The sequence below is a fragment of the Mastigoproctus giganteus genome, chromosome 8 (assembly GCF_048544385.1).
Source record: "Mastigoproctus giganteus isolate SK-2022 chromosome 8, ASM4854438v1, whole genome shotgun sequence".
Lineage (NCBI taxonomy): Eukaryota > Metazoa > Arthropoda > Arachnida > Uropygi > Thelyphonidae > Mastigoproctus > Mastigoproctus giganteus.
Genome location: NC_143582.1, coordinates 28,220,188 through 28,236,530, shown reverse-complemented (window position 1 = coordinate 28,236,530; position 16,343 = coordinate 28,220,188). Strand labels below are relative to the sequence as shown.

General features: G+C 36.0%; 1 protein-coding gene across 1 annotated transcript; it reads left to right on the top strand.

The window, feature by feature from the left end:
* The first annotated feature begins 14,737 nt into the window (after window positions 1-14,737).
* Window positions 14,738-15,313, top strand: LOC150081395 (protein ZBED11-like). Its single transcript, XM_090380188.1, has one exon. The coding sequence runs from the start codon at window positions 14,738-14,740 to the stop codon at window positions 15,311-15,313; it is 576 nt and encodes a 191-aa protein (XP_090236314.1).
* The last annotated feature ends 1,030 nt before the right edge of the window (window positions 15,314-16,343 follow it).

Below are 16,343 nucleotides of genomic sequence, written 5' to 3'. Positions count from 1 at the left end.
CAAAAGATGTCACTTGATAATGTTTGTTCGTGTTTATATTTCAGATTTTGCAGGCATCTAAAGAATTTTAAGATATATACAGGACTTTCAAAATAAAAATATTCGATTAATTGTAAATTAATGAACTACTTTTACGTTGCCCGCAAAATTATGAACAAAGTTTTCCATGACTACCATGAATATTCAAACACTTATCCCAACGTTTGAGAACTATATTTTTATAAATATTTTTAATAAATCGCTTTATTAAATTATTATGTCGCTTCTTTATACTTATCATCTCCCAGTATAGACTGCATAATTAAAATTCAGTCCTTAATGGGTACTCTTCATTTAATTAAGCTTAATAAACTTTGCGCTTCCTGTCTTCTTTAGGAGTGCTAAATTATGTTCCTTAGCAAACATACTTATTCGAAAGGTGATGCAAGAAAACTGTGTTCACCAGACGCTTATGACCAAGCCCAAATACTTATCTACAGACATTTCATGCTAACAAAGGACAAAAGTCAGCTGAACACAAGACAAATGAATGTTTTTATATGATCCCACAAGGGGTTACAACCCTTACACGTACCAACAGGACATACACTTCGTCAATATTAGGAAGAAACACACTTTATCTGTAACTGAACTGCCAATTAATCATATCCGACAAGCACGCGTGGTCAAGATTTCCCAATTAGTTGGGTCCTGTACGACAGAACCTTTCGCAGGAAGTCATCAATCAACTGGTAACAAAGCAGTTTTGTTGGCTCGCCTCCGGTGAAGGACAACCAGATAGACATATATCGAAAGGGGGAGGAGGAGGAATCTTTTTCTAGCAGTTAAGGTACACTATCTGTTAAAGAAACTCTTCTTAAGCCCGTGGACATCCATAATACATAGTCTTATAACTCAATTTAAGGTGAGGGCATGAAACAATGTTTGATGGCATATGGAGATTTACGGTGTAACATACTCTAATTTCAGTGTGACAGACCAGAAATGCGCCAATCCGAAATCCATTTCCTTTTTCATTTCCTCTTCATTTCTGCTGGTGAGATGGCGCTTAATACTTTTATGAATTAATTGCGTTTTTGTAACATTTATCTTCTGCTGTTTGTTGCGTAAGGCGACCTCTACTGGCTATTTCCTTTTTATAAGTCGCACAAGCATTAAACTCTGTACAACTCAGTTATTTCAGTTTCGCTTATTTGAATTTAAGAACCCTCAGAGGAGTCAAGATAAATAACTTATTTATTTAATCTGAAATATTCTCCTTATTTTTATTATCATGTAGTTATTAAAATCTTGATATTGAAACTGTATGTTTGCAAATTAACTTTAAATATTCAAAAGCATCATGAAAATTCAATATTATTTCTACTGTTTAAGACAATTGTTGGGTTTTAGGATCATCAGCAACTAAGGCCATATCACTCCATATATATTGTTTATAAATTTGCTTGTGTTCTGAGGTCTATTTTCTATCTGTTGGACGAAAAATCCGAGTTTCTGGGAGGGAAAAACCCATGCTGTCCTAGCTTGAGACAGACTAACTCAGCTACGTTGTGAAAGGGCCAGTAAAAAGTCTTCATGTCTCGACGGAACTCGAATTCAGGTCTTTTCGATCTAGTGTGGGGAGGACGACGATCCTACTAACTGTGCTAACCACGAGGGCCAACTTAAGACAGTAATTGTTTATGAACTCAAATGGTACTTGATATGATTAAAACAGGAAGGAATAAACCTTCTTGACAGGTGGTGTAGAATTGTTTTTTAAAAAATGGAAACCTTCTGTCAGTAAGGTCAAAGTAGTTAAATGGGCGAGGTTACAGTCTGATATGTGTGATTTCCTCACTTCCTCAAAACTTACGTTTCGTGGTATTCTGTTCCACTTCTTCAACTGGTGTTGTTGTTGTAGGGTTTTAGGATCATCAGCGACTGAGACCATATCGTCCGTATATACTGTCTGTAGATTGTGTATGTTCTGTGGTCGATTTTTTGTTGCTGGATGAAAATTTTGCCATGCTACCCTCGCTTCAGGCGAGGGTAGCATGGCAAAAACCATGCTACCCTCGCCTGAAGCCGACTAACTCACGGTATGAAATAAGTCCATAAAAATTCCTCATGTCATCGACTTGACTCGAGGGCACTTCTTCAGTGTCTTCTTGCTGACTCTACGCTCATAGAGAATAGAATTTTCGTCCAGCAAATAGGCTAATCGACCACAGAACATCGAGATAGAGGCAGGACTCTTAAGAAGTGTCAATGAATCACACTTCGAAACTTATTTTGTATATTTATTAAGAAATAAAATACTTTTTTTAAACGCAGAAAGTAGTGCTTTTTTAAACTTAAATAATGTAAAAAAATACTTTAAATACGACTATAGCAACAAAATTTCTGTTGAAACAAGGCCACCATGTTTATTTTAAGAGGCATTATGAATGCTCATATAACGTTTAAATGAATCTTAGCGCGTTGCAGGTGTTTTTTTAATGTACTAGTATGTGTTATTGGCTTTTAAAAACATATATCTTAAATGGTACACCAATAACGCCTCACCTTCTCTGGGGATTCCTTAATTTATTCTCGAATTCTAATGAATACAAAACTGGTTCTGAAACTGTCATCAAAGAAGCATAATGACCGTTGATGAATACATCAACGTACAATACTTTCAATGTCTATTTGACTCTCAAGAAGTTGTATGGAGTTAATGTGGTTGAGTTTCGTGTTTAGAATCTTGCGAAGCAACAAAAATTTCATTTATCAGCAAACTTGGAAGCGCTATACTTCCTAGACAGCTGCGACGTCAGACATCTGTCTTTGGATTATGTAAAGCGGTTTTGGCTGAAGTAGATGACAGTTATTATATCTTTACTACTCCCATGACACTTTTAATTATACGTTCAACCTGCAATAAATTCCCAAACTCTCCTAGCATGTGTCTAAATTGCCATCATTTTGTCTGAATGTCAGCTGCAATTCAGAGAAATCACACAATATTTTGCCTTACAGAAATTGAACAGATAAAATTCGGTATGGCAAATTTCCTTAAGATCAGCTAATGATTTTAAAAATAATTACTCAATTGTCATACAGTTTAATACAGATTGGTTATATAATACGTGTGGACCAATAAATTAATAATAGACCCAAGACGGAATAGTCTACCATTCATAGTCCAATACCAAGGCAACTCATGGAGAGAATACTGCATGTCAAAGATTCAATGTAATTTAAAAAAAAAACTTCTTGGAAATTTCGGTTTCTTAAAATTACTTTAATATCGAAGATTCTTTATTAATTCGTATAAATAGCAGGGCTTTTACATAATAAAGCAAAAGAAATTGAAATTAAATGAAAAACAAATTGATATTCATATTTAGCTGACATTGAGAAGGGAACTGAATTGTAATTGAAAAGCAAATTGACATTTAATTGAAATTATAAAAAAAGAAGATTGAATTTAACTGAAAAGAAATGGCCTATAAACTTCTTCGATCTATATTTTATTAACAGCTGTATTTTGAAGTCTAAAGACTGTAAATATTTTTCAAAACCACAAAACTTACAAAAATGAGGGTTTAGACAGTAGAGTCCTATGTAAAAAATCAGTATATTCAATAAGAAAATGCAGCTAATAAGAAATTGGCTCATTGTCTTTGCTTACTCAATGCAAATATCAATTGTTGGCTATATCGCGTTTTGAACCATTTACCATCTCTTAATTACTGTGTCATCTTGCTTTCAAAGAACTGTGGTGAACTCAAAAATCTTACGAAAATTCGAAGAATTCAGTGCCTGAGCATGTGTGTGAGTGCCAAAGCAACTAGGCTATGGGACGTCAATTTACTATGTCTATAAATTGTGTGCATTTTGTGGTCGATTTGCCTGTTTGCTGGGAAAAAAATCATGAAACCCTCACCAGAGACTGACTCAGCTACGTTGTAAAAAAAGCCCATAAAAATTCTTCGCTTCATTGAAAAACTCACGTATTTTCTGTCCTGTATGGGATTTATGTCAGTTGACACAACTTACAGAATAAACCGTGATTATGTCAATTGTGTGTGAGTGTCTTCATGTCCTTTCTCCTCTTTTTATTTACTTTTTTTTTCTAGAATTATACTCCTCACTACTAAATATTTCTCCTGAGGCGTTTGCACCATCACTTCATGCAAGGATGGGGTTCTTGATCAAGCGCCTATTAACAGCAATTTTAATAAATTGAATGATAGAAGAAAAGCGTGGGCGACATTCATTTACAAACGAAGCCATGATTTTAGTGTCCAAAGAAATCTTTGTTTACCCTAAGAACTATTACTTAAAAGAAGGAACCTTATATTAATAAATTATAATTTTTCGCTGTTATTAATTTTCACAGACTCCAATATCCATCAACGTATTCCAAATAGCATATCCGTTCTCAAGTCTTCGCCTCTCTTAGTTAATATTAAAGTGAAATAGTTTCTGAAGGTGACCCTAAATTTCGATCCACACTTAATTACAGTAGCATCTTATAAATGAGCAATAATAAAGCCCACATCGATAATGATTAGCTAATGTTTGCTGTTGGACTAATTAATTATTGTGCGAGCAGCCTACAGCTCTCTCAATTTCCTTATAATATTTTTCTGAAAATTTCTATTCGTTTCTCTTCGCCTGTTTATGTTTACATGCAATGGTCTGTTTTTATTGACATTAAAAACATCACCAGAAAAAAAAAAAAAAACTCCCTGCACATCTGATTTCTCTATTCACTCTTTCGACACTGCATTTCACAATAAATGCATTTATCGATTCTGCACTTTTGTTATAAAATTTTCAGTTAACTGCTCAAGCATAAACTCATGAACTCAATGAGCCAAGAAATTATTTGTAAAATAAAAATACTTTTGCTGTTTATATCCAGAAACCAAAGATATATTCCTAAAATTCACAAGGGCTAGGTTACTCGCGAGTTTACTGTCCCAGTTTACCCAGTCATGTTGTATTGAACTTATTCATGCCCTAATCATAGTTTGATCATCTTTTACGGGTTAAATGTTTGTTAAATTTAATAAATAATAATAAAATATCATGGAATTAATGATTCTTTCATTCAGACAGTTTCATTCATCTCGTACATTTATTTCCAGAAATATTCTTTCAACGTTTCCATTATGTGCCAAATTGCCAACCAAAAAACTAATTCATTTTTCAATTTCCTACGTCTTCTTGAAATAAAAATTTCGAAAACCAATGAATTCTGACAAAAATACGTTCTCTTAATCTGCCACCATTTCTCTATTCAACTATTCTATAATTTAAAGAAAAGAAAACTAACTACTTGATAGGTTTTCATCAGTTTGAAATTCCATATAATAACTGTTTATTTTGTTTCAAATCAGATATAAAAATCAACAACGTATAAATTAATATGAACAACCTCTAACAAAATGTTTTTATACATTTTTTACTAGAAACAAAATAATGTTTTTATTTTAAGCTGTACTTCATTTTATTTAAAATAAAATACTTTTTTTTAAAGTTAAAACAACTGAATTATTAACTTTCGAAATACTGTAAATTTTTCATATTAAAACGAATAATAAGCATTCAGGCAGGGAGCGCCACTATCGAATAAATTATTTATCTTTCGAAATATGAAAACAAATAATTGCCATTTAAGGAGGGGGCGCCACTGTATAAAGTGTCGAAATAAACATGACAGTTTTAAATAACTGCAAAGCATTATCTCCTACTTATATAAACATATCTGTATTATTTACAATTATAAATTGTAGGCTCTACTTCATTTTATTTAAAATAAAATATATATTTTTTTTAATTTAAATCTATAACAGAATTATTAACTTTCGAAATACTATGTATAAATATAGTGCAAGTGCATCAGAAATACTGTAAATTTCTTATATTATAGGCATCAGGCAGGGAGCGCCACTATCGAATAAATTATTTATCTTTCGAAATATGAAAACAAATAATTGCCATTTAAGGAGGGGGCGCCACTGTATAAAGCGTCGAAATAAACATGACAGTTTTAAATAATAGCAAAGCATTATCTCCTACTTATATAAACATATCTGTATTATTTACAAATTTAGGCTCTACTTCATTTTATATAAAATAAAATATATTTTCTTAACAGATATTTATTTAAAGTATACCCAGTAAAATAAAATAAAATAAAATATTTCCAGAAGCTTTCGGAACTCGTGTCCCTTTCTCAACTGACAGAATTTTTAAATACATTACAAGCAAACTGTGGCACGTTACTCATTCGTCATTGTTGTAGCACGGACGTGTGCTGCCTTGCGCCAGTGATCATCCATCAATAAAACGGTTGTCTCCAGGATTGGATGTATGCGCATGCCTTTCTGGCGATTTAATGCCTTAGGGTTGTTCATTATGTTTAGTGACTCTAGCCATAGGCGGTGGCGAAAGTGTCGCGCGTGGTCCACTATCTCAAAGTCGCGCTTGGGGTCAAGATCGTGGTTGGTAGCCCAAAAATGTTCTGCAAGCGCGGACTGGTCAGTTTCGGCAAGCCGGATTGCTCTGTCGTGTTCCGTGAGGCGATCCTGGAGACGTCTCGATGTCTCACCTACGTAGCAACTGTTACAGGCCCTACAGGTGATACGGTACACTACATTGCTGCGTAAGACAGGTGTGACAGGGGTCTTCACACTGGAGACAAGTGAACGTAGGTTCCTACCTGGTAATTGTACACATTTTATGTGTACAATTACCAGGTAGGAACCTGGAACCTACGTAATTGTACACATTTTATGTGTACAATTACCAGGTAGGAACCTGGAACCTACGTAATTGTACACATTTTATGTGTACAATTACCAGGTAGGAACCTACGTTCACTTGTCTCCAGTGTGAAGACCCCTGTCACACCTGTCTTACGCAGCAATGTAGTGTACCGTATCACCTGTAGGGCCTGTAACAGTTGCTACGTAGGTGAGACATCGAGACGTCTCCAGGATCGCCTCACGGAACACGACAGAGCAATCCGGCTTGCCGAAACTGACCAGTCCGCGCTTGCAGAACATTTTTGGGCTACCAACCACGATCTTGACCCCAAGCGCGACTTTGAGATAGTGGACCACGCGCGACACTTTCGCCACCGCCTATGGCTAGAGTCACTAAACATAATGAACAACCCTAAGGCATTAAATCGCCAGAAAGGCATGCGCATACATCCAATCCTGGAGACAACCGTTTTATTGATGGATGATCACTGGCGCAAGGCAGCACACGTCCGTGCTACAACAATGACGAATGAGTAACGTGCCACAGTTTGCTTGTAATGTATTTAAAAATTCTGTCAGTTGAGAAAGGGACACGAGTTCCGAAAGCTTCTGGAAATATTTTATTTTATTTTATTTTACTGGGTATACTTTAAATAAATATCTGTTAAACTATGGACCCCAGTACTCCAGGCCCATTTGTCACAATATTTTCTTAAAATTTAAATCTATAACCGAATTATTAACTTTTGAAATTCTATAAATTTCTTACATTAAAACGAATAATAAGCATTCAGGCAGGGAGCGCCACTATCGAATAAATTATTTATCTTTCGAAATATGAAAACAAATAATTGCCATTTAAGCAGGGGGCGCCACTGTGTACAGAGACGAAATAAACTTGACATTAAAATTGCAAAGCATTTTCTCATATATAAACAGACCTGTATTATTTGAAAAAAAAGCATAAAATTTAAATAGAGAAATGAAAATCGAATTAAATTAAAGGCTTTGTAGCATAGTACATATAACAGCAGTGTTTTATGGGCTACGAATACAAAGCCGGAAAGTATTATTATTCACAGAAGACCACATTTATTGCCTAACAGCAACGTCCATATACTTCTAAGAACTTAAAGCAATGACTTTAAAGAAACTGCTATTTATTGATGCCTCTTGTTTATGTGCGACTATCTATACAGCAGGACATTTATGCGACAAGATGCTGCTAGCAGCTGGAAAGCCTGGTAGAACTATCAAAAACGACGTAGAATCTATAAAAACAGTAGGCAGCCATTTAAATTCTTTCGGCAAACCTCGAAGACTGTTTTCTTGATTTCTTTCTCTTGTAATTTAGAAAGCGCCTCGCTTGATGCTGTAAATGTGGTGTATTTTAAATTCTTTTCCGCTTTTCGATTATCTGGAAAACAAGAAAGACGGGGGAGAGCAGCGGTGGTGGGTTGAGACAGTTTCAGCTTTGCTGTTTCTAAATAACAGTAAAATTTTTTTTTCTTTTTTTTTTTTGTTTTAGAACTGAGGCTTTGACTTTGTTCACATCTGCAGAGAGTTGAGGCATCTACCGAACGTTGTAAACTGAAATGTATGTAGAAAATAAATGAAGTTCCAAACCAACATAAGGGAGAGTTTGGGATTGTTTATGATCTCTTAGTCTCCAGGAAAATTCATCCGAATCACCAGCTGGTTTATAAAATCCCATAAGGTTTAATGTGCGTACCGTGGGCGCATTTAGACGCTCAACAAGAGAATGGAGATAGTCAACAGTTGGAAGAAAGAAAACTACAGTAGTTTCAAGCAAAAATAAGGTAGTAATATGCTTTACAAACAAGCATTTCTAATACACAATTTTTTGACATATTAGTTTCTCTGTTTGACGATGGATGTGTGATGACGGTGGATCATAAAAACTCTTCTACAGTGAAACCTCACTAAATTGGACTTCACTAATTGGGAAACATTGTAATTCAGATTTTTTTTAAAAATTTTTCTTGCCAAATATAGATATTTTTTTAAACAAGAATTTAATGATACAGTTCTTAACTTCTCACAGATTATTTTCCTAATCATTTTAGTAAAAGAAAAACTATTTAAAGGAAAAATTAAATGCAAATGAGAACATTGCGACAATTTTTATTGTTAAATCATATTTACAAATTTAAATAGTAATTAGGTATGTGGTATTCAGCAGTAATGTAAGTTATTTCGTTGCTTTCATTAATGGGAACTATTTTTCTGTTTTTCTGTTTTAGATATATCTTTAAAATATGTAATATATAAACTTTATAATCTTTCAAGTTACTGTGCTAAATATTTCCCCAAGCGAGAGCATAGATTCCTTGATCATACTTTTAAGCCCTTGTTATAATTCCTTGATCACTTAGCTACCAGTTGTATTTGAGGCATTGTGCAAAATTGTATCTGAATGTATCGAGCGACACTCCAAAGAATCGAAAGGTCCGAATCCAATTGAGTATGTCTGAGACAGGATGGAAAGGGCTCAGCTTCGCAGTTCTTACCGACCAAAATATCCTAATGGAAGAATGGTCAGTTCTGCAGCTAGACTCTCTCAGACACCTAATGGAATACATACCATGACATGTACACCGATGAGCCAAAACATTATGACCAGCGAGTCGTTATGCAAATCGAAGCAACTGCAGGTGAACTACGGCGCGTGCACGGGTCGGGACACGGCATAAAAAAACCTGATACTGAGCCCTGTTCATCAATGTTACTCTTCTTCTTCAGATGGGAAAGGCAGCGGACTTAAACTAGTTTGACAAAGGCCAAATTGTAATGGCCAGACGACTGGGTCAGAGCATATCCGAAATGGCACGGCTGGTGAGATGCTCACGGTCAGCCGTGATTATTACCTACCGAAAGTGATCCGAGGAGGAGAAACATAACCGCCGGCGAGGTATTGGACGACCATGGATCATCGAGGTGAGAGAAGGCTCGCCAGGATGGTACGTGGCAACAGAAGGGCGACTGTGGAGCAAATCGCCGATAAGTGGAATGCTGGTGTTGGGAGTAACGTGTCACAACACACAATACATCGAACCCTGCTGAAAATGGGGCTGCGTAGCTGCAGGCCTCTCTATGTGTCCATGCTAACCACGGTTCACCGGCGACAGCGCCTACAATGGGCACGCGAGAATCGAAATTGGACCTTGAGTGATTGGAAGAAGGTCGCCTGGTCCAATGGAAGAATGGGTACTGGGTACGTGTGCGTACCCAGTCGTCCACATGGTGCAACAGGAAACGTGATGGTGCCTGGATGCACCGTGGGACGAAAACAAGCCGGTGGCAGTGGTGTCATGCTTTGTGCGATGTTCTGCTGGGATACCCTGGGTCCAGTCATCCATGTGCCGGGTACTCTGACGTCTACCGCCTACCTGAACATCATATATTATTTAAGCGTATAGCCCTCACAAGCTTCTAAATTATTCTAACAAACTCTAATGACTAACCGCGAGCGTTTTTTTTATAGATTCTAGCCATTGAAATCCCAGGAAAGTAGGTGGAAAACCCGCCATAGTACTATATTTTACAGATAACACCCGACCATTCCCCGTAGCACGATATGGTAAGATCGGGTCCCATTAGGGGCCCGGTGGTTAACAGGCCGGATGAACAAAGGGCACAACATGCTACATACCATATACCTATATACTTTTAAATCCCTGGTTTGTCCGATACAGTGTACATACGCGGAGATGGGAGAAATCCCAGGAGCCGTTAGACCCAAATATACCTATACCTATTCCTAAACATCATTGCTGACCAGGTACACCCTTTCATGGCAACAGTCTTCCCCTCTGGCAGTGCCGTTTTTTAACAGAATAATGCGCCATACCACACCGCTCAGACTGTTTTAGACTGGTTCGCGGAACATGAGGAAGGCTTCCAGGTATTGCCCTGGCCTCCAAATTCCCCAGACATCAATCCCATCGAGCATCTCTGGTTTGTGTTGGAGCAGCAACTCCGATCTGCGGCGTCTCAACCACGGACCTTACAGGAGTTAAGAGATTTGCTGGTTACGTATTTGTACCAGATACCACAAGACACATTTAGAAATCTTGTAGCGTCCATGCCTGGCCGGGTACGAGCTGTTTTGGCTGAACGTGGAGGACCAAGATCATATTAGGTAGGTGGTCATAATGTTATTGCTTATCGGTGTATGGGCTATAATTCGGATAAAAGGTGGTATTGAATAAAAGGTTATAATATTTTGGCCAGTGAGTGTATTTCCTATCCCAGGAGTTACCAAATCATTCTGACTTTATCTACGCGATCGCCTTAACGCAACCAGTGTGGTGGAAGGATGAATTTGCATCCCCCTCCCAATGAATTCTTATATTTTACTATTATCAGCTGAAAATATTGCAGACATCCTACAGTTAGTTTTTTCCCCTGCTGTCTTCTTTAACGTACCAGAAAAAGGGAAACTGGACTTAGTTTTATAAGTTAAAATAAAAGTTGATTCTTTGTTTGTTCAATAGAAACCAGTATGAGTTGAAACCCCTAATATGAATTCCTGGTTGCTCCCGAATAAATAAAATATCTCTATATAGACACCTGATCTAATAATTACCAGGAATAAAAGACAATTTTCTTTAATTGCTGTTTATATAGCGACTCGATGTTAGTGTCCTTTCTCTATCTTGCATTCCAACATCCGGGAAATTAATTTTGATTAAGGTTTCTCTTTCACTAACCACAACTATTAATTTGGCTTTCTTCCTGAACGCGAAAGAAACAGCAAAGCTTTCGTAAAAGAATAGTTTCTTGTTAAGCACTCCTCTGCGATTCTCTGTTATGTCTTTATCGTTTGTGTTTACCCGTCAGCTGGTTCCTTAGGGGACCTTCCGTCACCGTGTCCAGGATCTGACGTCAAATTCAACCAACCATTGCTTAGTCCCATGTTGACGTTTGAGAAACGGCCTGTTTTCCTTTGACCTGTGGGAGAATTACTGCCTTCTTAAGTGTGAAGTGTATATATGAAGAGGAAAAAAGAAATTAGAAGGGTCGTTTATTATTCCCCTTGGCCACTGGGAATGCACTAATTTATCAAACTCTTAAAGGTAAAATTACTGGTCCAAACTGTGCTAATGATGGTCTGGCTATTTAATTTACAACAATTTAAGGAGTTTTTCTAATAACAACACTTTCATTTTCAAAGCTTTTATCATCTCATAAGATTACGAGTGATATTGATTCTAATTTACCATTAAATGTTCACTAGAAGCAGTGGACTTCCTCTTCGACGTGACGTCACGATCACGTGACCACCCGATTTCCGGTTGCCACGTGATAGTGTTTTACGCTTAGTTAAAAAGAAAATGGTGTTTTAATAAATATACATTTATTAACTAGTAATTTAAGATAATTATTTAAATACTTCAAAACAGAAAGTTAAATTCTATTCCTCAATCTTTTTATAAAAATAATATTTTTTAGTTTATTTTTCTGATAGGATATTAAGAGTTACGTAACCGCTAGAGCCAAATCACGTGATGGAGTCCTTTCAAATGCTGGAAATTTAAAACAGAAGTGGGCTAAGCAAATATAATGAAGGCTTTAAAACGCCTTTCAAATTCATAAATAAAATAATAAAGATTTTAAAAAACGAGATTAATAAGCTATTTCTTCAAATTTATTCTCTGTCAGCATTCCAAATTTCATTATGCATTTCTATATCGATACAAACTTCCTCTAGTGTAGTGTTAATTGAAGCCATTATAATCTTTTTAAAACATGCAGTTTATTCAAGTATAACAAATTTTAAACAATTTACTTGAAATTAAAAAAAAATCCTTATTTCCGATTGATCTATTTTTCTCAATCGCTAATATTCATTAGTAACTAACTTTGAAGGGATTTTAATCAAAATAAAGGTAGATGTCCTTGATCTGTTTAGCTAGATAAATTATAGGAAGCTTGTCGGTTCTATTTCTGTATCAATGGTTATTTGGGGGGGAGGCCAATCTATGCTTTTACCAAAAAGGTGGAAATTAGAGTTCATATAAATCAGTAGGTTTATAAATAAATCTTCCACAATCTCCGTTGTTCGGCAAGTCATATTTCTTGCACGCGTCATAAAGGTTTTTCCCTCAAGCCTGCGACCATCAAGAGTGGTCCATGTGTCGTTTCGTTTATCACGGGAAGCATCGATTTCTGAGGCCCTTGCCAGCTAAAATATAAAACAGTTTTTGTGTTTTTTACACTCAACTTAGGGAACAGTCAATGGATAAATTGACCAGTGGTGTAAAGGAGGGGACAGCAAGGGTGGAAACTCCATTAGGGATGAAAGAGTGAGTGATTCTACCGATTTTCTTATCAAAAACGGCTCCGAAAGTATACACCTTCTTTTCTCCTACTCTATCATTTCTTCGAAACGACTTAGAGACCTCAAAAAGACTTTGACTTCAATCACATATACATGTTATGCCTTTTTCTGTCTTTTTTTGCATTGAATAATAATTCGTAGATATCTTTGGATGAATGTTAGTTGAATTCTTGTTATTAGATTGTTCGGAAATTATGAGAATCTCTATAGAATAAAATATAGTGTTATTTCTGTATAAGAAAACAAGCAAATGCCCTTATCCACAGGTCCTACTGTCAAACGTAAAAACATTGTTCAAAATTTCAGATTCAATGCTAATAAACTCTTCTTTTTCCCCAGTCTCTATATCCCCATAATCTCACCCTCGATTGTAAGAAAGAGCTTTTAAAATTTAGTTTTCCCCTTTGGAACTTCAAATTTAATAAATAAATAAATAAAATAATAATAATAGTTCAACTCGAGCTCAATAGATGGCTGCACCGGACACCCTGCATTTTAAATAAATTTAAAAGAACAGTGATTAAAAAGAACATTTTTAAAAGAACAGTGACTCCTAGTCACTGTTCTTTTAAAAATGTTTTTACTGTGACGACACCGGAAGTGACGTTGGACTCTTGGCTGTGTTCAATCAGATGGAAAAAAGAAACAGGTTTCTAGATAACTTTGTATTTAGTACATATTAAAATTAAAAAAGAAGCTAGGGAATTTAAAAAAAGAAAAGAAAATTAAATTTTATTCTACAGATTCTTATAGTAAAAATCATAGCATAATAAATATGGGAAAATATTTCTTTTTTTGTTGGTCCATAAAAAATTAATATCTTATTAGAAAAAAATAAAAAAGAAAAAGAAAATACTAGAAAAAAAAAAGGAAAAACTTACATTGGACATAATCGAGAGTTCATAAATGAGTATTTCGATCATATCGATTATTCTTATATCATTCGATTATGACAGTTCATTCGGTTATAAAAAGCCATTCTATTATTGCATTCGATTATAGAAAACCATTCGATTATTTCAATTATATTCATACCATTCGAATCATTCATGAGATTATTCCATTGTATAAGGCAATAATTAGGGTGCAGAGAAGGGGAACAAGATTGGTGAAGGGAATAAAGGGATGGTCTTACCAAGAAAGATTTCATTTCTGCAAATTGCAGCGTCTAGAGCAGCGATTCTCAACCGGTGTGCCACGAAGGGTCCTCAGATGTGCCGTGGAGTTTGGGGGAAGGTAGACAAGAAGCCAGAAAAAAAATTGGGGAATAATAAAAAAAAAAGGCTAGGTGAATTTTAGAAGTACTGTATATTTTTCATGAAAGGCCGATAAGAATGAAAACAATAACAGTTTAATAAAAAAAAAAAGGGGGTTATTACAGTAAAATTCCAAGAACTTCCGTCCCTGTTGTTCAAGATCCAAAAATAACTCTGCAATATACTTTTACCACCCCACCTTTCACCATTGTCAAGCCACCAGTGCCAGTGTTCAGTCAGTTGTTGTTCGCATCGGGTGTGTTATTCCGTGTGAGTTTGCACTAATGCTTTTTTGTTTATTTCTATTTCGTTTTAATTATTTTGTTATTTCTGAATTTAGTTGATTTTTATTTTTTTAGGGCTTATTAGACATGGACAGATTTCTAATTAAAAAACGTAAGTTAGATGATGACAATGAATCAAGTGTAGCTGGCACTATTTCTGGTAGTGTAACACATAGTGCAGTTAGTATTAGTTCTAAAACTGTCGTGCGCCAGTATAATGAAGACTATTTGTCTTTCAGATTCTTTTCATCTGGAGAAGAGCAACCACGTCCTAAGTGTGTTGTTTGTGGTGAGAAACTGGCAAACCAAGTTATGGTTCCAAGTAAGCTGAAAAGACACCTTCACAAAAAGCACTCACATTTATGCGAGAAACCAATTGAATATTTTAAAAGGCTTATAGCTGATCAAACACGCCAGGCTGAACAATGGATCAAAATAACAACTATTTCTGACAAAGCTCAAGAAGCAAGCTATGACGTTGCCGAAATCGTGGCAAAAAAAATGAAATCACATACAATTGCTGAGTCAGTAATTTTATCAGCATGCTGTAAAATTGCAAATATTATGTTTGGCGACGAATATGAAAAAGAGATTTTGAAAATCCCTATGTCTGATAACAGTATTAGTCGGCGTATACAAGACATGTCTCAAGACGTTGAGTAACAAGTGATAGCTAACATTAAAGAAGCCGATTTTTTGCCATCCAGTTGGACGAGTCAACTGACATCACTGGAAAAGCTCAACTACTAGCATTCAGCAGGTTTGTTTGTAATGGAGACATCATTGAACAATTTTTATTTTGCAAACCACTTCCAGAACCAACAAAAACATCCAAGGCATCCTTGATGTTGTCCACAGTTATTTCAGTTCTCACGATTTGTCATGGAAATCATGCATCAGCATCTGCACCGATGGTGCTCCCTCTATGTCGGGAAGCCTTAAACGATTCGTCGCACTGGCCAAGCAAAAGACACCCTGGCATCGTTTACACACTGTTTCCTGCACAGAGAGGCCCTCATTTCAAAATCAGTAGTACCTGAGCTCCAAAAAGTATTGGATGAGACGATCAAAATGGTTAACTACATAAAGAGTAAACCATTAAAATCGAGGTTGTTTTCAGCACTGTGTTCTACCATGGAAGCTGCTCATACACACAACTACTGCACACGGAAGTGATGTGGCTATCTCGAGGGCGGGTACTTTCAAGGTTTTATGAACTGAGGGAAGAGCTTATAATTTTTTTTTTTTACGTTTGAAGAGTCTGAGCTGACTGACCTGCTTAGTGATGACACCTGGTGTAATCAAGTTGCTTTCCTAGCTGACATTTCCCAAACCTTGAACGCTCTTAACAAGAGTATGCAGGAAAAGAATGAAAATATTCTTACTTGTACTGGCAAAATTAACTCTTTTAAGGAAAAATTAACATTGTGGGGAGCCAGAATCAAAAAAGAGAACAAAGTTGAAATGCCTGAGCTGACAAAAAGTTGCAGACTGGACAAAAATCTTGTCAATTTAATTCTGAAAAGTTTGTCACCGCTGAGTAAAAACATTGAAATGTACAGTATTTCCCGTCACTTGATGTATCTTCCTTGGACTGGGTAAGAGATTCGTTTGTGTTAAGTGCGTTGGAATCAGCAGAATTAACTGTTGCAGAAGAAGATGAGCTGATGACGGAAATAAGAAACGACAGAGG